Source organism: Grampus griseus (assembly GCF_964374135.1).
Source record: "Grampus griseus genome assembly, chromosome: 17".
Classification (NCBI taxonomy): domain Eukaryota; kingdom Metazoa; phylum Chordata; class Mammalia; order Artiodactyla; family Delphinidae; genus Grampus; species Grampus griseus.
Genome location: NC_139011.1, coordinates 56,999,510 through 57,025,232, shown reverse-complemented (window position 1 = coordinate 57,025,232; position 25,723 = coordinate 56,999,510). Strand labels below are relative to the sequence as shown.

The following is a 25,723-nucleotide window of genomic DNA, read 5'->3' as shown; positions in this document are numbered from 1 at the left end:
ATAGTTAAACCTGAAAACACAAAAATTCAAATCCAATTTAATAAAGACTGATAATGTAAATTATGACATAATATGAAATAAAAAGCAAGTTTTAAAAATAAAAAATACATAGTATTTGTAGTAAAAGAATTTGATTAACAATGAATTTTCCTCGATTTCTAGCTTGACTCCCTGAATGACTATTCCAAGTAAGAATCAACATTATTTAAAAACTGTTCTTCATCATTCAGATATTCCAAGATAATACTTCCACCATTGTATAAAGGACAATCCTCCTTAGCAATCCAGGTTTCCAAAATATGATCCAAGGGTAAGGCTTCTCCTGAGGTACTGTGACATAATCTCAATTTCTGTTAAGAGAGAGATACATCATAATGTAATAAACGTGCTTTATAGAGTATTCTAAAACTTTTAGGGAAGAAGTTATAACCTGTTGTTACCTTAGGTGTTAATTTGTTATTGTCATTTTTAAGACTGGCTAAAGAAGCTGCAAAGTCTATGACCCTTCCAATGCTCCACTGCTGGCAAAAGAACATTGGCTTACTCTTCTCTTTGCTCCCCTTAGGTAAGAAAACCTGAAAGTAAATTCTTTCCGTCTGTAAAAATAAAAAGTTAAAATACAGATTATATACATGAAATGGACATCTGTTTTTGTCTGGTGACATTTCTTCCTCTCTTCTCCTGGTCAGAGAAGGATTACCCTCTAATGATACAACTTCTAGTGGGAATACAATCATAGAACCCCAGCATCCACCTAAATGCATGGGCAGAGGATCTAAGACCCTAGTCAGGATGATCTATGAAAAAATAGTCATGTGACCTACATTAGGCCAATCAAGGTCCTTTCCTGGGATTTTACATTCAAAACCTGGGGGCAGGGAGGAGCAATATTTTTCCAGAGTTTTTTTTAAGTCTTGCTGAATTAAACCTGAGGTTGCCTGCAGCTATCCTCCATGCCTCTCAGCCATTCCTGAACCAATGTGGAAAAGTTTCCTCAAATGAAAAACAGTGAGTCTAACTCCCAGAAAGAGAAGTCAAGGAAAGAGATGGCCTCTTTCAACAGCATTTGAGTCCTGGAATTCAGTCATACCTTGAGACCAGATCAGTGCAGCACTCCCCATTATGTGAGAAAAAGAAAAATTGTTTTGAGTAAGCTAGTTGGTTTCTGTCAAGTTTCTGTCACTTACAATTAAAAGATTCCTGAGACATATAACATTTCTTTTCACCTGAAAGACCTCACTACATATTTAGAGACAGCAGGGCTTTCGAAAACAAAGAAACGAAAAAAAAAAAAAGTTAGACAAGCACCATATCAACAAAAGAGAAAGATTCAGAAATCTGGAGATGGTTCCTCCAGTATTCTATACCCTGTATGCTTCCTTTATATTGTACTTTCTTGCAAAATTAACAAATGTAGAAAACAAGAAGAGGAGCAAAGGTATTGGCTTCTGATTTTCCCTTCTTCCTAAAATCGCTTTAAAGAAGTGCTGGCTTTACAGACCAATTCCTGCTACAGTAAATATTTCAGCATAACTGGAGGATCCCTAAGTTGTAGGGAAAGATCACAATTATTCTAAGAAATAATAGATTCAACACAATTTCTATCTCAGCACTAAGGAATTTAGATTTGTTAGAGACCAGTGGAATGCATTATTACAGAGAACAAGTATTAAAAGAAAAATAAGAAATCATTGGAAATTCAAGCTTTGGGCCAACTCTATAACCTCGTAGTCCTTGCTCCAAAAACACAGCAACAAGAGCATTAATCTGAAAGAGAAATTTAAAAAGATATACCCTCACCTAAAAGTGAAAAAATAAATAAGTCTGAGGATCCAAAAATGAAACAGAAAGGCAAAGTGACAGTAGGCAGGCTGAGCCACAGGCTTTCAGGGCTCCAGAAGAGGAAGAGCTTTTGGGTTAACAGGAAATAACAGTGTCACATGGTGATGGGGCACCTACGTCCGGCTCACTGATTGAAAACAGGAGCTTGTGTGGGACGTGCACTCCAGGAAAGGAGGCTTAAGAAGTTACTGTTGAATGTTGATGTAGGCTGTTGCTTACAAAAACCGATATACAGGGAGGCAGAAAAGCACAGATATAACCTCTTGACAGTGAACAAAGCCAAAGCCTTCCAGCTCAGTAAATGGATCTGTAATAATCTGAAAATCTTCATAGAACAGAAGCACAAAGTGTCAATCTCAAACTTGGGTTTGGAATAGAGGTCATGGGTAGGTGGGCCTGTGGAAGAAAATGTGAGACTGCTAGCAGGGAGAGGTGAGTGAAAACAGTAAGAGAGACACAGAAAGAAACTCCTACTCAACACGAACATGCAGAAGCTGTATGCCGAAATTTCAAAACAAATCAAAGGTTAACTTATTCTGAGCAGGTGAAACTAAATAAACTTGAACAAGACATTTATAAAAGTTATTTAGAATGTACAAGGAGATAAAGAATAATATTCATAAAAATGGAACAGAAAATTGTAAAACTGAAACAGGCAGAAATGAAACAGGAAAAGCTATGAAGATCCAATTAGAAATATAAAAACCTAAGAATACAGTTTCTGAAATAAGAAATTAAAGCACACTAAATTGCTATAATCTTCAATAAAAAGGTTTAATTGATTGGAAGATGAATTGAAGCAGTCATCTAGAAGGCAGCACAAATAGACATAAAGATAGAAATTACAAATCTCTAAAATATGTCTAGTAAGAGTTTCAGAAGAGAAGAAAAGTAAGTAATATTCAGAAAGAAAATAATAATTTTCCAAGAGTAAGAGATAAGTCAGATTTTAAAATCTATCTCAAGGGTCAAGCTGTGTAATTAAAACAAATCCACACCTAGCAACATTGCACTGAAACTGGAAAATATCATAGATAAAATCTTAAAAGCTACACACACAAAAAAAAGAAAGAAAAATTACCCAAAAAGCAACAAGAATAAGATCTACAGCACAAGTTTCCTGAACAATAGACAAAAGAAGCCAATGAATAGTATATTCAGGGTTGAGAGAATCTAACAGATAATCCAGCTCAAGTGAGGGAAAATTAGGGCAGTTTCTGACAAACAAAAGACTGAAAGAGTTTACCAACAAAGACTCTTAATGAATGAACTGCTAAAGAATGGACTTTAGCCAAAATAAAAGTGAGTCTTAAGGAAAAAAGAAACAAAAAATATATTGGTAAATTTAAATAGCAAGTGACTTAAAAATAATCATGTGTGAACGAAGATGATGGGATGGAAGATATTCAACCGCATAAAGCCATGTCAAACTCTTTGTCTTATTCAAGAGGATACAATACCAAGTAACTTTAGATTTTGAGAGAAGAATTGGTATTTAATTATACATGTTAAAAATTTTAAAGGTAAGCACATGCCTATTATCACTATTATTACAAAACATTATATTGAAGATTATAGATAATATAATAAAGAAAATGAAATAACTAATACAATTATTGAAAAATAAAAACTAAGCTACTTGTCAATGGGATGTGATTGTATACCTAGGAAGTCAAAGGCAAAAAAAAAAAAAAAAAACAACTTCTAAAATAAATAGAAGAATTTGGCGATGTGATTGAATAAGATGAATATACAGAATTCAAGATCTTTTTCTTCTATATTAACAATAAGTACTAGGAATAGAGGTAAAGGGAAATATTCTATTCACAAAGAAAAGAAAACCCATAAGATAATTAGAGATGAAAATAAGCAAGGAGTAATAAGACTTAAATGAAGAAAAATATAAAATGTTACAGAAGGCAATAAAATGCGATCTAAAAGAGAAGACATAAAGTTCTTAGATAGGAAGATGATGTCATAAAAATGTCATTTCTCTCAAAATTAATATATATCATATAATGCAAATTCAGAGAATCCTTCAGGAATGATCCTCAGTCAGGACTTGTTAATAGATGCTGCAGGGAAGTTGAATTTTACTTCACCCAACTTCACAGAAATCACTTGATAATGTATCAAGGAGGTTTTGCCTCAGTTACTTGCACCGTGTGGGTAGGGAAGGAGCCAGAATCCCCAGAATCAAAAGGAAGAGGCCAACTGGGTAATAAAATCCTCCTGAGAATGGCAAATCAGGCTTCTCATAAATGGCAGATTTCTCACTTCCTGTAGGCACTATTATTCACAGCCAACATCCTTGTGGGAAACTTTGAAAGATATGAGAAGCCACATTTCTGCCTAAACCATGTTGTGTTCTCTCTTGCTTTTTATAATGATTTCTTTCAGTTTCTACATTTTGACCTTTAAAGAGGCTATATTCTTTAACAGTATCTGCTGGAGTCTGTCACTTACAACCTTGTCCCATTATGACAACCATGAAAATCCCGAGAGATTAAAAAAAAAATTGTATATAATAATCACAAGGTTCATATGGATGAATAAAGCAAAAAAAAAAAAAACTGCTAAGAAAAACTATGGAAAAATATGGATGGGACTTACATTATCATATATTAGAACATTCTATAAAGTTATTATATCAAATCAACTTGGTATTAACATATGAATAAGAAATAGATGAATGGAATAGAATAGGAAATCCAAAAACTGATCTAGTAAAAATAAATTTTAAACTTATCATGAAGGTGATATGTGGTATTTCAATTCAATAGGACAAAGATGAATTCTTTAATTGGTTGGCAGAAACTAGCTAATCAACTGGAAGAAAATAAAATTGGGTCCTTAGCTCATATCATATGCTAAAATCAAATTCCAGATCTATTAAAGACAGATAAAAAAATGAAAACCCTAAGAAAACAGATATGAAAGACAGACCTTAGAAAAATTTAGAACCCTGATATGTCAATGAGATACCTAAGTAAAATCAAGATGTCTGACAGATTTTGAAAAAAGGTTCCAAAGCGGATTGATTATAGATAAAGGATTAATATCCATTCTACTCCGAGAGGTTCCATAGTTGACCAAACAAAATATAAATGAAATAAAAATAACAACCTAAAAGAAAAATGATCAAAGGATATGCATGGGCAATTCAAGGAAGAGCAATCATACATGGCCAATGAACATAACAAAAGATGCTCAAACTGAACAGTGGTCAAGGAAATGCAAAGTAAAGCAATCAGGAAATATCTTTTCACAGCCATTAGACTGGAATACATTTTAAAAGATAAACAACTACTGGAAACCACTGGAGGGGAAAGGTACTCTCATGTATGGCCACAAGAGGCAGTATAATAATAAACAGGGTAGAATGGCAGGCTCTGACCACGTGAGTGATCTTAACAGCACTTCACTTCAGATTACTTATCTGTGAAATGAGGATAATAATGTATCACATGACAGTCATGAGTACTACGGGAGATAAAAATCTAGAGCCACAAAACAATGCTTGGCATAGTGCAATCAGTCAATAAAAGATGACTATTATAATTACTGATGGTAGAAATGTAAATTGTTTCAACTTTGTAAAGCAGCTTGGCAACATCTATTAAGATTTAAAATACACATACCCTTTGACCCAGAAAACACACTCCAGGGAATTTATCTCACAGAAATAGGAAACTTCTTAGCACAGTTGCCAAAACTGGAAACGGAAGTGAATGTTCATCAATAGGAAAATGGTGATATAAGTCACAGTAGATCCACACCACTTGGAAAATTATCCAAGCTTTTAAAGAAAATGATTTAGAACCATACCAGTTCCCTTGGGGGAATTTCTGTTAGGCATTCATAAGAAGACTATATAGAGATAAAAGGATATCTTACCTACCTGAAGTGGGCTTTATTTTTATCCATCGGCTTAATCACCATCTGAAATTGTAGTATATATTTAATAGCGGTCTCATCCTACTGTAATATAAACTTCATATGGGCAGGGACTTTGTTTTACCTACTGTTGTATCCCCAGGTTTGTTTTACCTACTGTTTTATCCCCAGAACATGATATATAGCACGTATTCCAAAAAAAGTGCTAACTAAAGGAATATCATGCCATTTTTATGAAATAATGACCCTAAAACACTCTTTATGTCTTTGTATGCATATACCAATAGCCATTTTCATTTATGTAAAATTATACACATGTATATGCACATATATACATGGGTGCATATATATATATAAATAATATGTGTCAGTACATATATGTATAAACACACACAAATATTAATGATACAGGGGAAGAAGTTCTATCTATAGACCTGCATGCTCCAAGATAAAGTGTTAGGTGTGTTGAGAACATGGTTTCTGAGGCAGTCTCCCTGGTTTCAATTTGCAGCTCTCCACTTACTAGCTGTGTTACTACCAAGTTACTTAACCTTTTTGTGCCTCAGTTTTCTTGTCTATTAGGCAGAGATAATAGTACATATTTCACAAGCCTGTTGCGAGCATTAAATGTGATAGAAGAGGGCCTGGAACAAAGTTAGTGCTATAGAAGTTTTTGCTATTATGTTTTAAGTAATAAAAGAATTGCAAAGTAATGTGAATAATATTTTTGGATACTTTAGAGCAGGTCTTCTCAACTATGTCACTATTGACATTTTAGACCAGAAAATTCTTTCCTGTGGGTGCTGTCCTGTATACTGTGGGACATTTAGTACACTGTGGGACATTTAGCAGCATCCCTGGCCTCTACCCACTAGATACCAGCAGAACCCCCATGCCCAGTTGTGACAACCAAAAATGTCTCTAGACATTGTCAGATGTCCCCAAGGGGGCAAAACCATCCTCAGTTGAGATGGACATGAGCACAGGAGGGTGTGTTTAGTTCTTTTCCTTTATACAATTTTTTTAAGTTACCCTTGTTGAAAGTATGTATCTTTATAATTTTAAAAACAAATAAAGAAGTTTTCAAAAAAGAAATATTAAGGATATGCAAAGAAGAAGACTATAATCAATGGTTTCTAAACCAGCAGAATGAAAGGGAATACAGAAAATTCAGTCAATACAAAAAATGACTGGAGAGAAATAAATAATAAAAGGAAAAGGATGATGAGCAAAAAACATAAGATGGAAGCAATACATTCAAATACATGTGATCATAATAAATATAATTGGGTTCAACTCACCTATAAAAGAAAGATACTATCAAATTGGATTAAAAAAACAAAGTCCAGCTACATGCTGCTTACAAGAAACACCCTAAAAATAAAACAAGAAAAGTTGAATATAAAGGGATAAAGACATAATAGTTAACTATTCATCAAAAGAAAGGTAATGAAACAATATTATTATCATTCAAAACTGGATTTAAGGCAAAATTCATAAAGAAGACATAATGATGAAGAAATTCAATGTATCTGATAATATACAACTCAGCAAAACTATTAGAGTTACAGGAATAAAAAACCTGACAAAACCACAGCTACAGTGGGATTTTGATAACATCTGTTTCAGAAACTGATACATCAAGCCAAACAAAAATTAGTAAGCACGCACACACATATACATATGGACAGAGAGAGAATGCAAATGAAATAACAAACAGGACAAAATGTAAATAACTGGTATATTTGGGTAACAAATATGAAAATATTCTTTGTACTATTCTTGCAACTTTTCGGTTTGAAACTGTATCAAAATAAAGTTACCAAAAAAAAAAAAAAATACACCTAACAAGTAGGTTGAAATAAGCAAGTTCATTATTCAGTGTGAGAAGTTAGAAAAAGAACATCAGAGAGAATGTAAACAAAGCAGAAAAAAAATAAGAGCAAAATTAGCGAAGCAGAAAGCAAAGAAACAATAGAGAGGTCAATAAAACCAAAACATGATTCTTTGAAGAAACTAAAATATAAATTTAAAAAGTAAACACAAACCTCTAGCAAGACTGTTCAAGGGGAAATCAAAGAAAAGTACGAATGAAAAATATTAAGAATGACTAATGAAAGACACAATAGAGATTTGGGAACATAAGAAAATAAGTTGAACAATTTTATAATAATAAACTGAAAGATCTACATCAAACAGAAATTTTTAAGAAAGATGTTATTTACCAAACTATATTTCAGAAGACATAGAGTACCCAAATAAGCCAAGAACTATTTAATACATTAAAATAGTATTCAAAATTCTCCCCTCAAAAAAAGGCAACAGGGCTTCCCAGGTGGTGAAGTGGTTGAGAGTCCGCCTGCCGATGCAGGGGACACGGGTTTGTGCCCTGGTCCGGGAAGATCCCATATGCTGCAGAGCGGCTGGGCCCGTGAGCCACGGCCGCTGAGCCTGCGTGTCCGGAGCCTGTGCTCCGCAACTGGAGAGGCCACAACAGTGAGAGGCCCGTGTATCACAAAAAAAAAAAAAAAAAAGGCAACAAATCTGAAAGTTATAACAACCATTACCAAACCTTCAAGAACAAATAATACCCAAATATTTCAAAGAATAGAAGAGGGAAAGCTACTCAACTAATTTTATTTGTTGGCTACTAATGTGAAGACAAAACACTAAATAATATATTAGTAAATCAGATTAGCAGCACATTTTAAAAGAATTATATACCAGAGTGAACTGGTTTATCCCAGAATATGTGGGTGATTCACAACAAAAAAAATTGATCAATGTAATTTACCACATTGATAAGGAAAAAAAACTCAACATAATCATCTTACTAGATGGAGGAAAAAAAATTACAGCAAAATTTAATACCTATTCTTGATATAAATTCCTAGAAAACTAGGAATAGAAAAATATTGTTAACCTAAGGAAGGCTACTATCAAAAAGCTACAAATGTAATATTTAATGACAAAACTTTAGAATAATTTGCATTAAAAGTCAGAAATATGATGAAAATGCCTGCTATCACTCATATTATTCAACACTGTTGTGGCGATTTCAGCCAATGCACTAACACAAACAATAATAATGAGAAGGTGGAAGAGCAAGAGAAAAGCACATTTGAAAAAAAACAAAAACAAAAAAAAACAACTCACAAAATTGTCATTTGCAGAAGATGTGACTGCACAGAAAACAAGCCAGGAAATCTATAAACTATGGGAACTATTAGAGTCTATTTGCTGGATGGAAGGGCATTATAAAACAACCAGGAATAAACAATTAGAAAAATGTTAATTTAAAAAAATTACCATTTACAATGGCAGCAAAAATTATGAAGAGCCTAAGAACAAATCTAAGAAAAGACATATAAAGTATGTATGGTAAGCATTATAGGATGTTCCTTAAAGACATAAAAGAAGACCTAAATAAAGTTGGATAGACCATGGAGATGAATGGGAAGAGTGAAATTTTAAAGATGTCAACTGTCTCTAATTTTAAATTCAGCACAATTTCTATCAAAATCACCATTTAACAGAACAGGACAAAGTGATCCTGAAATTTTTACAAAAGAATAAATGGCCAAGAATAGACACAGTTGAAAGCAAAGAATGAGGTGGAGAGGATTGTCCTACTTATTATAAAGCTATTATAATTAAGACAGTTTAAATCAATGCAAAGAGAGACAAACAGACCAAAGGAACTGAACTGAGATCCCCAGACTAGTCCCACATATACAAAAGAATCTGGTGTATGACAGAAATGTCATTACAAGGATGAAAGCTTCAATATCTTATGTTACAACGATAGGTAACCCATTGGGTGGGGAGGGGAAGGAAGACATCTCTACCTCTACTTACTTACAATTAAATTCCAGATGGAATGAAGAGCTAAACAAAAATATAAAATAAAACTTTTAAAGGAAAATGTAAGAAAATAACATTTTTAAAAGTACAATCTTAATGAAATCATTAATAAATTTGAGTGTATTAAAATTTAGAAAGTCTGAATTACTAAAGAGATCAAAAGCAAAGTGAAGACAAGCTACAGACTGAGAGAAGGTTTGTGTAACATACTTAATCAAAAAAAGATTAGAATTCAGAATATATAGACTTTTATAAACCTTTCTAAAAGTTCCACAACCCAACAGAAAACATGGGCAAAGGATATGAACAAATAATTCACAAAAGAAAGCCCAATATCCAATAAACATATGCAAAGTAGCTGAACCTCACTAGTCACAGGGAAATTCAACTTTAAACCTCACTGAAGTATCATTTCACATCTATCAGATTGGTAACAATGAATAATACCCTACGGTGGCAAGAAACACTGAAACTCTCAGACACTACAAGAAGGAGATAAATTTGTACAACTACTTAAAATAAAAAGTTGACAAGGAGGAGAGAAGGCAAGATGGCAGTGCGTGAAGATGTGGAGTTAGCATCTCCCCACAACTAGGGCACCTGTCAGCCACTGGTGGGGGACTTTAACCCCCAAGGAGATGGGAGGAAACGCAGAGTGAACCGGTAGGATGTAGGGGGACCGAGGAAGGAGGAGAAGTGGAGGCCAGACAAGACCGGCACCCTTGAGGCTGGGAAAATCAGGAGAGGCAGGTGGGAGAGACTCTCTGGGAAGAGTGGGAGAGGAGCAGAGGGCGATCACCTGGCCCATGGGGCCGGGGAGCCTGCTGAGCTCCCAAGTTGGTCCCCACCCACACACACACAAAGCCCCATCCAGGCCATGAGGGTCCTGGGGGCATAGGAGGGACGCTGGGGAGATCAGGAGTGGCAGGCGGGAGAGGCCATCCAGGAGGAGCGGCAGAGGAGCAGAGGGCAATTGTCCTGCCCACTCGGGCACAGGGAGCCTCTGAACTCCCAAGCCAGTCCCCCGCCCTCCAAACCCCACTACAGGCCACGTGGGTCCTTGAGGGTATAGGAGGAAGGCCAGGGAGATCAGGAGAGGCAGGTGGAAGGGGCCCTCTGGGAGGAGCAGGAGAGGAACAGAGGGCGACTGCCCCGCCCACTCGCCTACTGAGCTCCCAGGCCGATCCCCTGCTCTCCAAGCCCACTACAGGCTGCGTGTGTCCTTAGGGGCATAGGAAGGAGGCCAGGGAGATCAGGAGAGGCAGGCAGTAGAGGTCCTCCCAGACCCCAGACCAGAGAAGCAGGAGAGGAAAGGAGGGCGTCTGTTCTGCCCACTCGAGCCCAGGAAGCCTGCTAGGCTCCCAGGTGAGGTCCCCTGCTCTCTGAGCCCAGAAGTGGGAGGCACGCCTGAGCCCCTTCTGTTCCTTGAGCCTAAGCCCCACCCCCACAGTCCCCAGGGCCTTTTCCAGCCCGTGGGATCTGAGCATTGGCCCCGCCCCCCACCCAAACCTCATCCTTGCTTAGGCCCCACTCTCCACAGCCAAGGCCTTCCCCCCTCCTTCTTTTTTTTCTTTTTTTTTCTTTTCCCTCCTCTTTTTTACTACTGTAGTACTGATGTACCTTCCAGTTGTTGATTCATCTATATTTTTATTTTTACATTCTTTCTAACATATCTGTTAGTTTCCTAATCTAATTTTATTTTTTACTTTGTTATTGTTCTCTCTTTTTTTTTTGCCACCACACGTGGCTTGTGGGATCTTGATTTGTGAGCACGGGGTTGGGCGGAAGATCCTGCAGTGGGAGCTCTGAGTCTGGACCACTGGACTAACAGAGAACCTCAGACCTCAGGGAATATTCATCAGAGTGAGGGCTCACAGAGTTCCTCATCTCAGCACCAAGACCCAGCTCTACCCAATAGCCTACAAACTCCAGTCTTGGAAGCCTCAGGCCAAACAACCAGTAAAACTGGAACACAATCCCACTCATTAAAAAAAAAAGCATGAGATGGCAAAAAAATATGTCACAGTTGAAGGAGCAAGGGAAAAACCTGCAAGACCAAATAAATGAAGAAAAATCAGGCAATCTACCTGAAAAAGAATTCAGAGTAATGATAGTAAAGATGATCCAGAATCTCGGAAATAGAATGGAAGCACGGATTGAGAAAATACAAGAACTGTTTAACAAAGATCTAGAAGAACTAAAGAACAAACAAACAGAGATGAATAACACAATAACTGAAATGAAAAATACGCTAGAAGGAATCAATAACAGAATAACAGAGGCAGAAGAACAAATAAGTGAGCTGGAAGACAAAATGGTGAAAATAACTGCCAAGGAGCAGAATAAAGAAAAAAGAAAGAAAAGAATTGAAGACAGTCTCAGAGACTTCTGGGACAATACTAAACACACCAACACTCAAATTATAGGGGCCCCAGAAGACAAAGAGAAAAAGAAAGGGTCTGAGAAAGTATTCGAGGAGACTACAGTGGAAAAATTCCCTAACATGGGAAATGAAATAGTCACCCAAGTCCAGGAAGCACAGAGAGTCCCATATAGGATAAACCCTAGGAAAAACACACCAAGACACATATTAATCAAACTAACAAAAATTAAATTGAAAGAAAAAATATTAAAAGTAGCAAGGGAAAAACAAAAAATAACATACAAAGGAATCCCCATAAGGTTATCAGCTGAGTTTTCAGTGGAAACTCTGCAGGCCAGAAGGGAGTGGCAGAATATAATTAAAATGATGAAAGAGAAAAATCTACAACAAAGATTACTCTACCCAGCAAGGATCTCATTCAGATTCGATAGAGAAGTCAAAAGCTTTTCAGACAGACAAAAGTTAAGAGAATTCAGCACCACCAAACCAGCTTTACAACAAATGCTAAAGGAACTTCCCTAAGTGGGAAACACAAGAGAAGAAAAGGACCCAGAAAAACAAACCCAAAACAATTAAGAAAATGGTAATGGGTAAATACATATTGATAAGAACCTTAAATGTAAATGCATTAAATGCCCCAACCAAAAGACAGACTGGCTGAATGGATGCAAAAACAAGACCCATATATATGCTGTCTACAAGAGACCCACTTCAGACCTAGGGACACATACAGACTGAAAGTGAAGGGATGGAAAAAGATATTCCATGCAAATGGAATTCAAAAGAAAGTTGGAGTAGCAATGCTCATATCAGATAAAATAGACCTTAAAATAAAGACTGTTACAAGAGATAAGGAGGCACACTACCTAATGATCAAAGGATCAATCCAAGATGAAGATATAACAATTATAAATCTTTATGCACCCAACATAGAAGCACCTCAATACAAAGGCAAATGCTAACAACCATGAAAGGAGAAATTGACAGTAACACAACGACAGTACGGGACTTCAACACCCCACTTACACCAGTGGACAGATCACCCAAACAGAAAATAAATAAGGAAACACAAGCTTTAAATGACACAATAGACCAGATGGATCTAATTGATATTTACAGAACATTCCACTCAAAAGTGGCAGAATACACTTTCTTCTCAAGTGCACATGGAATATTCTCCAGGATAGATCACATCTTGGATCACAAATCAAGCCACGGAAAATTTAAGAAAATTGAAATCGTATCAAGCATCTTTTCTGACTACAATGTTATGACACTGGAAATCAATTATAGCAAAAAAAACTGTAAAAAAACACAAATACATGGAGGCTAAACATTGTGCTACTAAATATCCAAGAGATCACTGAAGAAGAAATAAAAAAATACATAGAAACAAATGACAACGAAAACACAATGACCCAAAACCTACGGAACACAGCAAAAGCAGTTCTAAGAGGGAAGTTTATAGCAATTCAATCTCACCTCAAGAAACAAGAAAAATCTCAAATAAACAATCTAACCCTACACTTAAAACAACTAGAGAAAGAACAAAGAAAACCTAAAGTCAGTAGAAGGAAAGAAATCATAAAGATCAGAGCAGAAATAAATGAAATAGAAACAAAGAAAACAATAGCAAAGATCAATAAAACTAAAAGCTAGTTCTTTGAGAAGATAAACAAAATTGATAAACCCTTAGCCAGACTCATCAAGAAAAAAAGGGAGAGGAAGCAAATAAGTAAAATTAGAAATGAAAAAGGAGAAATCACAAATGACAATGCAGAAATACAAAGGATTATAAGAGACTACAACAAACAACTATATGCCAATAAAATGGACAACCACGAAGAAATGGACAAATTCTTGGAAAGGTACAATTTTCGAAGACTGAACCAGGAAGAATTAGAAAATATAAACAGACCTATCACGAGTAATGAAATTGAAACCATAATTAAAAATTTTCCAACAGGGCTTCCCTGGTGGAGCAATGGCTAAGAATCCGCCTGCCAATGCAGGGGACACGGGTTCGAACCCTGGTCCAGGAAGATCCCACATGCCGCAGAGCAACTAAGCCCGTGTGCCACAACTACTGAGCCTGTGCTCTAGAGCCTGCGAGCCACAACTACTGAGGCTGCGTGCTGCAACTACTGAAGCCCGCATGCCTAGAGCCTGTACTCTGCAACAAGAGAAGCCACCGAAACGAGAAGCCTGTGCACCGCAACAAAAAGTAGCCCCCCACTCACCTCAACTAGAGAAAGCCTGTGCACAGTAACGAAGACCCAACGCAGCCAAAAAATAAATAAATCAATAAAATAAGTAAATTAAAAAAAAAAATCTTCCAACAAAGAAAAGTCCAGGACCAGATGGCTTCACAGGCAAATTCTATCAAACATTTAGAGAAGAGCTAATAACACCCATCCTTCTCAAACTCTTCCAAAAAATTACAGAGGGAGAAACACTTCCAAATTCATTCTACGAAGCCACCATCACCCTAATACCAAAACCAGAAAAAGATATCACAAAAAAAGAAAATTATAGACCAATATCACTGATGAATATAGATGCAAAAATCCTGAACAAAATACTAGCAAACAGAATCCAACAACACATTAAAAGGATCATACACCATGCTCAAGTGGGATTTATCCCAAGGATGCAAGGATTCTTCAATATATGCAAATCATGCAATGTGATACACCACATTAACAAATTAAGGAATAAAAACCGTATGATCATCTCAATAGATGCAGAAAAAGCTTTAGACAAAATTCAACACCGATTTATGATAAAAACCCTGCAGAAAATGGGCATAGAGGGAAACTACCTCAACATAATAAAGGCCATATATGACAAACCCACAGCAAACATCATACTCAATGGTGAAAAACTGAAAGCATTCCCACTAGGATCAGGAACAAGACAAAGATGTCCACTCTCTCTACTCTTATTCAACATAGTTTTGGAAGTCCTAGCCACAGCAATCAGAGAAGAAAAAGAAATAAAAGGAATACAAATTGGAAAAGAAGAAGTAAAACTGTCACTATTTGCCGATGACATGATACTATACATAGAAAATCCTAAAGATGCCACCAGAAAACTACTAGAACTAATCAATGAATTTGGAAAGGTTGCAGGATACAAAATTAATGCACAGAAATCTCTGGCATTCTTATACACCAACAATAAAAAAATCAGACAGAGAAAGTAAGGAAACACTGCTATTTACCATTGCACAAAAAGAATAAAATACTTAGGAATAAACCTGCCTAAGGAGATGAAAGACCTGTACTCAGAAAACTATAAAACACTGATGAAGGAAATCAAAGATGACATAAACAGATGGAGAAATATACCATGTTCTTGGATTGGAAGAATCACTATTGTGAAAATGATTATAGTATCCAAAGCAATCTACAGATTCAATGCAACCCCTATCAAACTACCAATGACATTCTTCACAGAATTAGAACAAAAAATCTTACAATTCGTATGGAAACACAAAAGACCCTGAAGAGCCAAAGCAATCCTGAAAAAGAGAAATGGAGTTGGAGGAATCAGGCTCCCTGACTTCAAACTATACCACAAAGTTACAGTAATCAACACAGTATGGTACTGGCACAAAAACAGAAATTTACATGAATAGTACAGGATAGAATGCCCAGAGATAAACCCACGCACATATGGTCACCTAATTTACAACAAAGGAGGCAAGAACATACAATGGAGAAAAGACAGCCTCTCAGTAAGTGGTGCTGGGAAAACTGGACAGCTACATGTAAAAGAATGAAATTAGAACACTCCCTAACACTATACACAAAAATAAACTCCAATTGGATTAAAGACTTAAATGTAAGGCGAGACACTATAAAACTTTAGAGGAAAACATAGGAAAAACACTGACATAAACCACAGCAAGATCTTTTTTGACTCATCTCCTAGAGTAAAAGAAATAAAAACAAAAATAAACAAATGGGACTTAATTAAACTTAAAAGCTAAAAGTTTTTGCACAGCAAAGGAAACCAACAAGAAGACAAAAGGCAACCCTCAGAATGGGAGAACATATTTGCAAATGAATCAACAGACAAAGGATTAATCTCCAAAATATACAAACAGCTCATGGAGCTCAATATCAAAAAAACAAACAATCCAGTTAAAAAATGGGTGGAAGACCTAAACAGACATTTCACCAAGGAAGACATACAGATGGCCAAGAGGCACATAGAAAGATGCTCAACATCACTAATTATTAGAGAAATGCAAATTAAAACTACAATGAGATATCACCTCACACTGGTCAGAATGGCCATTATCAAAAAAGCTAGAAACAATAAATGCTGGAAAGAGTGTGGTGAAAAGGGAACCCTCCTACACTGCTGGTGAGAATGTAAACTGATACAACCACTATGGAAAACAGTATGCAGGTTCCTTAAAAAACTAAAAATAGAACTACCATATGACCCAGCAATCCCACTACTGGGCATATACCCTGTGAAAACCATAATTCAAAAAGAGACATGCACCACAATGTTCATTGAAGCACTATTTACAATAGCCAGGACATGGAACCAACCTAAATGTCCATCGATAGATGAATGGATAAAGAAGATGTGGCACATATATACAATGGAATATTACTCAGCCATAAAAAGAAACATAATTGAGTTATGTGTAGTGAGGTGGATGGACCCAGAGTCTGTCATACAGAGCGAAGTAAGTCAGAAAGAGATAAACAAATACCGTATGCTAACACATATATATGGGCTCTAAAAAAAAAAATGGTACTGATGAACCTAGTTGCAGGGCAGGAATAAAGAGGCAGACATAGAGTATGGACTGAATGACACGGGGTGGGGAGGCGAAGCTGGGGTGAAGTGAGAGTAGCATTGACATATATACACTACCAAATGTAAAATAGTTGGCTGGTGGGAAGCAGCAGCATAGCACAGGGAGATTGGCTCCGTGCTTTGCAATGACCTAGAGGGGTGGGATAGGGAGGATCGGAAGGAGGCTCAACAGGGAGGGGATATGGGGACATGTGTATGCATATGGCTGATTCGCTTTGTTGTGTAACAGAAACTAACTCGGTATTGTGAAGCACTTATACTCCAATAAATATCTATTAAAAAAAAAAAAAGGTTGAAAACATCTAGTAAAGCTGAAGATGAGCAAACCCCATGATCCAGCTTTTCTATTTCTAGGTATGTTCCCTAGAGTAGCATTTTTCAATTTGATGGTCTCAATCCTCAGGGGCTACAAAATCAACAATCTTTAAAGTAGAATAAAAAATATCAGAAAATACACATACACATAAGGTATACACATCAGTTACTTACTGAAACTGTGTTAAGGTACGTATGTATGTATATATGTACTGAACTGTTACAGAAAATGTAATTGGCAATATGGAGTTTTAAAGAAGCTGCCCTAGAGAAATGTTCCTACAAGTACACATGGATGTTCACTTTTGAACAGTTTATAATAGCAAACAACTTGGACAAGAAATCTGAATTGTGTTCACTAAAAGAATGGATAAATGGATATTCACACTACAGAAAAATGTGAGCTATCAAAATGAATGAACAAGACTCAATGTATCAGCATGGATAAAGTTTTAAAAAATGATACCAAGGGTAAAAGAAAAAAGTTGAAGAAGGATACATATGGTTTACTGCTGTTTCTATAAAGTGAAAAAAACTCATAAAAACTATGTATTATTTATGCAGACTGATGCTATGTAATAGTAGAAATGATACATATAAGGTTCTCATACTTAATGAGAGGGAAGAGTAAAAAGGGAGCTCTAACTATGTTTAGAACATTTTGTTTTCTAAAATCTCTAAGACCAACCTGTGGCAATGATTTATCTCCATTAGCATGCATCTTTAATTTCATCAATGCTACCTTTGCAGCTGTTTCACTATTTTTTGCACCTTTCCGTCGTTTACTTGCTGTCTCTCCTCTCTTGGAATCTAAGAAATAAGTGTAAGCATATAAGCAAATAAGAACTTCTACATTTTCCAGAGTTTTATTTTTATTATTATTAACTATGGCCCTGAAATGTACATGAATTACATATTATAGAGATATATAGAGACCACATTCATTTTATAGGTATGATCAATGGAAAAATACCACTGAGTTGACCTAAGTGATTTCCACATCAAAAACAAGTTATGTGCCTCTTTCCAGCTTAAATCTATTTAATCCAGAGCAATCACTAACACTTCTACAGAGAATTTTAAGATCTGGTTATAGAAGATTTTAATTTGATTAATTTAATTTAATTTAAAGTAACACCCTTAATATAAAATGAAAATTCAGCTGAACTAACATGGTAGCAGACAGACTGGTCTAAACCACAGATACATTCTTTCCTCATATGTCAGAATATCAGCAGCATTCATAGGACAGCTGACTGGGCTTAAACTTTAGTCTTTAAAGAATGTAAACCACTACTTCAGCCTCATGAATACAATTTTTAGCCAAGATGGTTAACCAGCTGATATAAATGGTCCAGCAAAAGAGAACATCTGGTAGGATATTTCCATAGAATTTCCTAATTTTCATTGGAAAGCCTTGTGAGAAATACTGTCACAAGAATGTCATCAAAATCTATAGCAAGTTACAACCATCAGGGTTGCTAACAACACCTTCCATAACTGGCAAGCGGACACGAGAAGCAGGGCTCTGGAACTCATATAGAGTATAGAGAGCAGTAGGGAAACAACAAAACAAGCTTTCTAGATACTTGCCAATAATGTCTTTAACAAGTTTCTGAGTGGCAGCCATACGAGACTTAGGGATTTCCAGTTCTTCACATTCATGATCTGACTGATGACGATGTCTATGAGCAACAGAAGAGTGACACTAGTTCATGTATTTGCATATGACTTAAACAGATATACAGAGTTTGAATCGTCTCAGTGATCACCTCAGGCAAAAATTCTTCTCACAATAAGGACACATAACTGGCACAAGCTCTCTTTCAGCACAGTCCTTGAATGAGCATGGGTAAGATGTATGTGTATCTGACTTCAGTCTCTCAATTACAGTAACCTGAAAATGTAAAATGGGGGACATGATATTATATTTCATATTTAAAGCAAATCAACAAATCTATTCTGGATATCCATATCATTTTTGCTTAAACTTATAAGAGAAACTCACACATTCTCACATAGATTATAAAAATTGTTCATGTAAGAAATGATTACTGTGCTGACTGCTCTACATTTCCAAAGTTTTCCTACTGTGGTGTATTTATCTTCTAAGTCAAGTTAAAATGACTACTCAGTTACTCTCCATAATTTTAGTCTTCTACTTTGTAACATACTACACAAAGATGCCTCCATAATAATATGCTTAGGTAATCAGCTCATCACTCCTCAAATGGCAAGTCATATCTACTTTCTATACTGGTTTTAGAGGCTTAAATACATGTAAAAGAACACTTAAAATTATATGTTTTTCCATGATACAGAGGGTTAAAGACAGTTTTCACAACAATATACTATTCTTTTTTTAAAATAATTAATTAATTAATTAATTTATTTTTGTCTGTGTTGGGTCTTCATTTCTGTGCACGGGCTTCCTCTAGCTGTGGCAAGCGGGGGCTACTCTTTGTTGCGGTGCACAGGTTTCTCCTTGCAGTGGCTTCTCTTGTTGCGGAGCATGGGGTCTAGGCGCGTGGGCTTCAGTAGTTGTGGCACGCAGGCTCAATAGTTGTGGCTCGTGGGCTCTAGAGCACAGGTCCAGTAGTTGTGGTGCATGGGCTTAGTTGCTCCACAGCATGTGGGAATCTTCCTGGACCAGGGCTCGAACCCACGTCCCCTGCATTGGCAGGTGGATTCTTAACCACTGTGCCACCAGGGAAGTTCCACACGATATACTTTATTTTGTATTTAATACTGTATTACTAGCAAATATTACATCAGAGAAAAAAGAGCTTTTATGAGATAAAAAGAAGTCCAGATCACTCAGGCTATTTTGAGTATTAAGTAACTAGGTTTCTAGAACTGAATGAACTCAGTAGACCCTTGCACAACTCAGGGGCTGAGGTACAAACCCTCCACGCAGTTGAAAATCCAAGTATAACTTTACAGTCAGCTCTCCGTATCTGCAGTTCTGCACCTGCAGATCCAATGCATTGTATAGTACATACCTAGTGAAAAAAATCCACGTATAAGGGGACCCACACAGTTCAAACCTATGTTGTTCAAGGGTCAACTGTAATTGCTTGAAATCTATAACCAAAGCGCATTCCTCTATATAAATGATAGTTACATCTTGTTGGAATTAACTTCTTAACTATTTTTTCAAATTTATTCCAATGGTCTAAAGGTAGAAGATTTTTATTTCACCTTTAAATTAATAAGATCTAATTGAGAGACATTCATAGAAATCAAATCATATAAGAAAAATGAAAACACAGGGAAGATTTACAAGCTGTATAACAAACATGAATATGTTTACTATATGACTCTATATGAGTATTTCCTTCCAAGTAATCCTGGATAATACCAATATGTTACTTAATTTTTATTTCCTCAAATAAATCACCAAAACTTCAAAGGGCCAGATTTTGACTGAAGCTCATTTAACCTTAATTTTCTATAATCAAGAGACTCAGTAAAGTGTTTGGTAAATGGTGGGCAGGAATAAATATCAACTGCAAAACGTGAGGTAAATGCTTCTTTCCAAATGGAGTAAATTCAGTTTAACTTCCTGCTGACCTCTGATCCAAGGGAGGTGGAACAACTTCTCTGATCACAAATTTGAGAAAATTACATTAGGCTCAGCTTTCTCTTTTTTTCCTTGGAAGCCTAACCTGGTGCAGCATTGCTGTGACTGGTGGGCAAATCCACCTAATTCTGGATTTCCTTTGCAGACTCTACACTAAGCTATATCATTTTTGGCTCTACATTAAGCTATATCATTCAACTTATTCTTTATCAGTAATAAAGATGATATTTCATCTTTAAAAAAGATTTATTTAACAGCCCTTTTTAATCTTCTATTTAACAGCCCTTTTTAATCTCTTGATTTGGTCCAAATTAGGGTAGGGAGATTTTGCTGGACTACAGGTTTGCTCCTAGTGACCTAAGGCTGATGGAGTCAGAACAATGTATTACCACAGAGTCCTAACACCAGGCACCAGTGATGAGGATGTTAATTCCATTATGTATTTATAAATATAGAGCCTAAAGCTATAAGCAGGCTATGTAAACAGAAATGAAGTACAAAGGAATAAGAATTATAAGAACAAAAATTTATAAATACCAAGTAGACTATTTTATGTTAAAACATACTGAGAAAAATAATACAAATAAAGTAAGACCCTCTTACATAATCAGTTTAGTCTGCCAAATTTTAATCTGTGGTACACTGGGATTAAATTGAATCAAATTCTGAATGAAAGTACATAAACACAAACATGTTTTACCGGGAGATATTAACATACCTCAGGACAGCTATGTGACTCCCTGCTCCTGTGTTCAAGGCTTAAATAACAACAAAAAAAAGTGTTTATTTAAATGTAATCAAATAATGTACTTAAAGATAACTGCAGTAATTTGAGATACTTTAATGGTTAGTATCCTTAAGATTAACTACACTCACACTACATTAACAACTCTGCCTATAAGAATAAACTGAAATGACAGATAAATAAAAGACAGAGCATCTATAGTCTCAAAAGTTTTAAAACCCAACTACTATTCAACTTCAATATGAGTACAAAAATTCACCACTCTTAATTACCTTTACTTTGAATGCTTTAAGGTGTGTGAAAATGCAGACCCTTTTGATTCTTTTATTTCTCAAAAATAATCAGTAATAAAATGTCAAAGGAGTGTTCTAGTTCTGAATGACTTAAAAATATGCATTATTTTTATTTACTTCTAATAAATCTTTCTGAATCATCTTCTGAAAAGAATTTATTCTTTCAGTGCTCTATGTAATAAATTAAATACCTGATACTTGAAAGTTTAATTGAAAAGAAAATGCATTTTCCAAAATTCTTGTTTGTTCCCAGGTTTTACTTTACATGTGATGTGTGTGCAAAGGACGTATAGTATTCAATTTAAGAAATATAAAGGTTGGGCTCTTTTCATTTTATTAATTAAAATAAAGACTAATAATCATAACTGGATTTTTTTTTACCATATCCTTTATATTGTGGATATGTTCTCTCCTTGTGATTAAAAGACATATATGTGACTTTTACATAAAAATCACACACATCACCCCATTTCTGGAAAGTTTAAAGACTAGCCACATATATGTACAAGTAATCAGAGTCTATGACTAGTCTATTTTTTTTTCCCCAAGTGATTACTATAATGAATATCAGATATTAGTGGCTAAAGTAAAAACTATTTTAAATCATTCTACTTTTTAGAAATAAATCTCATATTATAAACACTAAAATTACTCCCAAATAAAGCATAAAAACTTAACTTACCAAAATATTCCTGAACAACCATCACATACAAATGGAAGAAAATCTAAAATTGAGGGGAAATGTTATATGTTCTGGTCAGTAACTGATTTTGATTTAGTTTTCTTAAGTAAAAAGAATCTTAAAGTACTGAACTATGGCTATAGGAGAACTTTCCTTTTTGAACAATATCCTAGTGCAGCAAGCAGTGGTTAAACAAAAGCCATCACAACCTCAAGCACTTTGAAAGTAACTGGATTATCAGAAGATAAATGTTACTTGCTGTAGCATGCTAAACCAGAAAGAAAAAAAGAAGTCCTGTGAGTTTTCTGTTTGTTTCCCAGATTTACTAGGTGTTGTTTCTGAGGACTGTATAATGCAAAAATCCTGCATTTGAAGTGACAATCCTAGGTTTCAATTTTGATTCCACTGCTTACTAATCTAGCAATGCTGGGCAAGTTACTTAACAGTAGAGCTTTGGATTACATACATACATATTGTATATATATATATATTTGATATATAGTATACAGTGTATGTATGTGTATGTATACAAAACCAAAGCTCTATTATTAGGTAATATGCATAAAAATAGACATAGATATAAGTATATTGTGTTTGTGTGCATATGTATATATGTGTGTACGTATCTATGCTATATGCCACACCTACTACACAGGGTAATTGTAAAAACCAAATGAGTTACATGTAAAAGATAAGAATAGTAAGGCAATACCTGTAATTAACAAGAATAATTATAGCAATTAACTTGTTCTGAATACACACTCAACTCAGAAAAATCCTGTGGTGACTAGGTAGAGATGTGTTCAAAGAAATTCCAGAAATTCAATGGATGGATTGATTGATACCGCAAACTTTAGTCCTGAATTGTTTCTTTCCTTGCTGTTGAGGAAAAACTAAGTTAGGACTAAGTAACAACTAAGTTAGGAAATGAATTTTTGGAAAGCACATGAAAGTATCCATTCTTAGATGTGACAATTGACCATAAATCACTGAATACAATCATTTCTTCTCTAAATTGTTTTCAGTGTACCTCATATTAAATTACAGTATACAGCCAAGTGAGGCTGGCTATATCTAATCACCCCACTTTCACAAAATGAAAACAAAAAGCACTGCACTTTAGAGAAAGTTACTATTGTCCCAAAATATCTCACCCTACAGAGTATCTTAACCCAAAAGAAAAAGAAGAGGTCCTATTATAACCCAAAGGGACCACTGGATGTTTCTGCTCGTGGAACAAGAGGGCCCAAATATAGTTCTTCCTTCACCTGAAAAGCGAACTTAATGCATTGTCACTGTTGTCCTGAAAGCATGATACTGTAAGTATCTGTTTCATACCAAGAAAGTAGGTAGACATTTGTCAAAAAGAGAAGGAAACTGAAGTATATGATACTTTACAAAACTTTTATGTCTCTTTCAAATCGGAAAAATGTACATGCTCACTATTTTGAGACTTTGGTGACCAACTAAATATTAGACGCAAACCAAGAGAATCCAGGGGTAAGAGTTAAGATCAAGATAATTTCCTAACACTTGACACCATCCTTCTATTCATCCAGAAGCTAAATGAAATTTAGGATACTCACTTAACGTATTCTAACTCTTAACTGCTCTCCACTAGTCCAAAAGAGCTAGACCCTGCCTCAGTTCAGGTATTTACACTTTAAGAGACACCTGAAGTTGGAAAGGAAGATGAACTATGTCACAAATGGTAGATATTATGGACTTGCTAGAGATAATCAGGTATACCAGAATTATATAACTTACAGTCAAAACCCAACTGGCTAAGCTTCCCTATGAAAGATCTGCAAGGAAACATTGGTTCTTGCCTGCTGAATGGCTGAAGATGACAGCCCGTGGTGAAAGATACAAATCAGAGTGCTGAAAGTAACAATAACCTAGCAGGGATTGTGTCCTTTTGCCCACCACACACAACATGTATCATTTATCAACTGTAGCACTCCCACTAATTCTGGGCTAAACCCCAGAGTCCTTCTCAACAGTGATCGGGTGGCTACCTGCTGCCAGTGACTGTAGCTGCAATGGGAGATAAAACCTATTTTGCCACCCAATGTAGTATGAGCCAGATGTGGTAGCATCCATTTGGAGCGAAAGCCAGGTACCAAAGACTGAACATTCTGTGTGGCTCTAGTGCTTCAGGACATACCTGCTACAGATGTTTCTAAGGCCTGTACCCCACTACCACTGGCTATTAGATTGGGCTATGTGTATCACAAGGTCTCTCAGTTCAGCGGAGAGAGAACATCACCTTACTAATGCTCTAAAAAAGCAGCTAACTATCCTGAAAGCTTTTCTGTGCAAAGGGCTATATTTTATACCCTTATGTGGTCCCAGCACCAAAGGAGGTGCTCAGTAAATGTTTACTGAATCAGTGATAATCAGAATCAAAGAGTGACAGAGCTGAGAGAGCGTAATGATCATCCGGAGGAAATGCTAAGGGCTCGTCTCCTGAGCAGCCCGCGAAAATGAGGTTAAAAACTGATCTCACCCAACTCCTTGCTCTGACAGATAAGCAAACAAAAAGTTTGGGAGAGAAGTGGCTTGCCCGAGGTCGCAGTGGCAGGTTCAGAAGGGAACTCTCCCGATTCCCAGACCGAAGCGTCCTCCCTACCCGTGCTCATCAGAAAGGAATGGGCGCGAAGCGACTACTTGGCAAGGCGCACTTGAAAATCAAAGTTCACACTGCAAGGTATGTTTTTGGGAATCGCATGGCTCCCTTCCAAGGAGACCATAAGCCTCTTCCAAAGGCTCAAGGGCAACAAAAAACATGGGCATCGAGGGCATCAACACATGTCACGGCAGACCCCCCCCCCCCAAGGGACACGCCCGCCCTGCCTCCTCAGACTCCGCCTCGCCCCACGGCCTTCCCTCCCGCGACCAGAGGTAGGGGCTCCAGAATCACCTCGCTGCCGGCACTGTTCCACCTGGCAGTGCCGCCCAATGTCCAACTCCGCCATCTCCCAGCGCCGCGAGAGGCGGGCACAGCCGCGGCAGGGCGGGACAAGGTCGCTCGCGCGGTGCCTGCTGGGAATGGGGTGGGCCCAGGGGCGGAGTCCGCAGGTGGGGGCGGGGCTCGTACTGAACGCGATCGGGCTGATCCTAGTGCCCTGAGTTCTGAATGTTTGCTATCTGGGTCGCCTAGTGAGGCGGCAGGAGGAAAAGGTGGTTTCTCTGTTCGGTTTTCCCTCGGGCGGAAGTCCTGTCGCCCAGTCCTTAGGAAAATATCCAACTGTCTTTATGGAAGATTGCGTGCGTG

General features: G+C 36.6%; 1 protein-coding gene across 1 annotated transcript; it reads right to left on the bottom strand.

The window, feature by feature from the left end:
- Window positions 1–21: 21 nt before the first annotated feature.
- Window positions 22–25,424, bottom strand: ZFAND1 (zinc finger AN1-type containing 1; the record flags this gene model as incomplete). Its single annotated transcript, XM_082674788.1, has 8 exons — window positions 22–350; window positions 441–596; window positions 17,832–17,953; window positions 18,737–18,828; window positions 18,916–19,040; window positions 21,445–21,484; window positions 22,447–22,489; window positions 25,370–25,424. 8 exons carry the CDS (start codon window positions 25,422–25,424, stop codon window positions 180–182), a joined length of 804 nt encoding a protein of 267 aa, XP_082530914.1. The 3' UTR covers window positions 22–179.
- Between the last annotated feature and the right edge of the window lie 299 nt (window positions 25,425–25,723).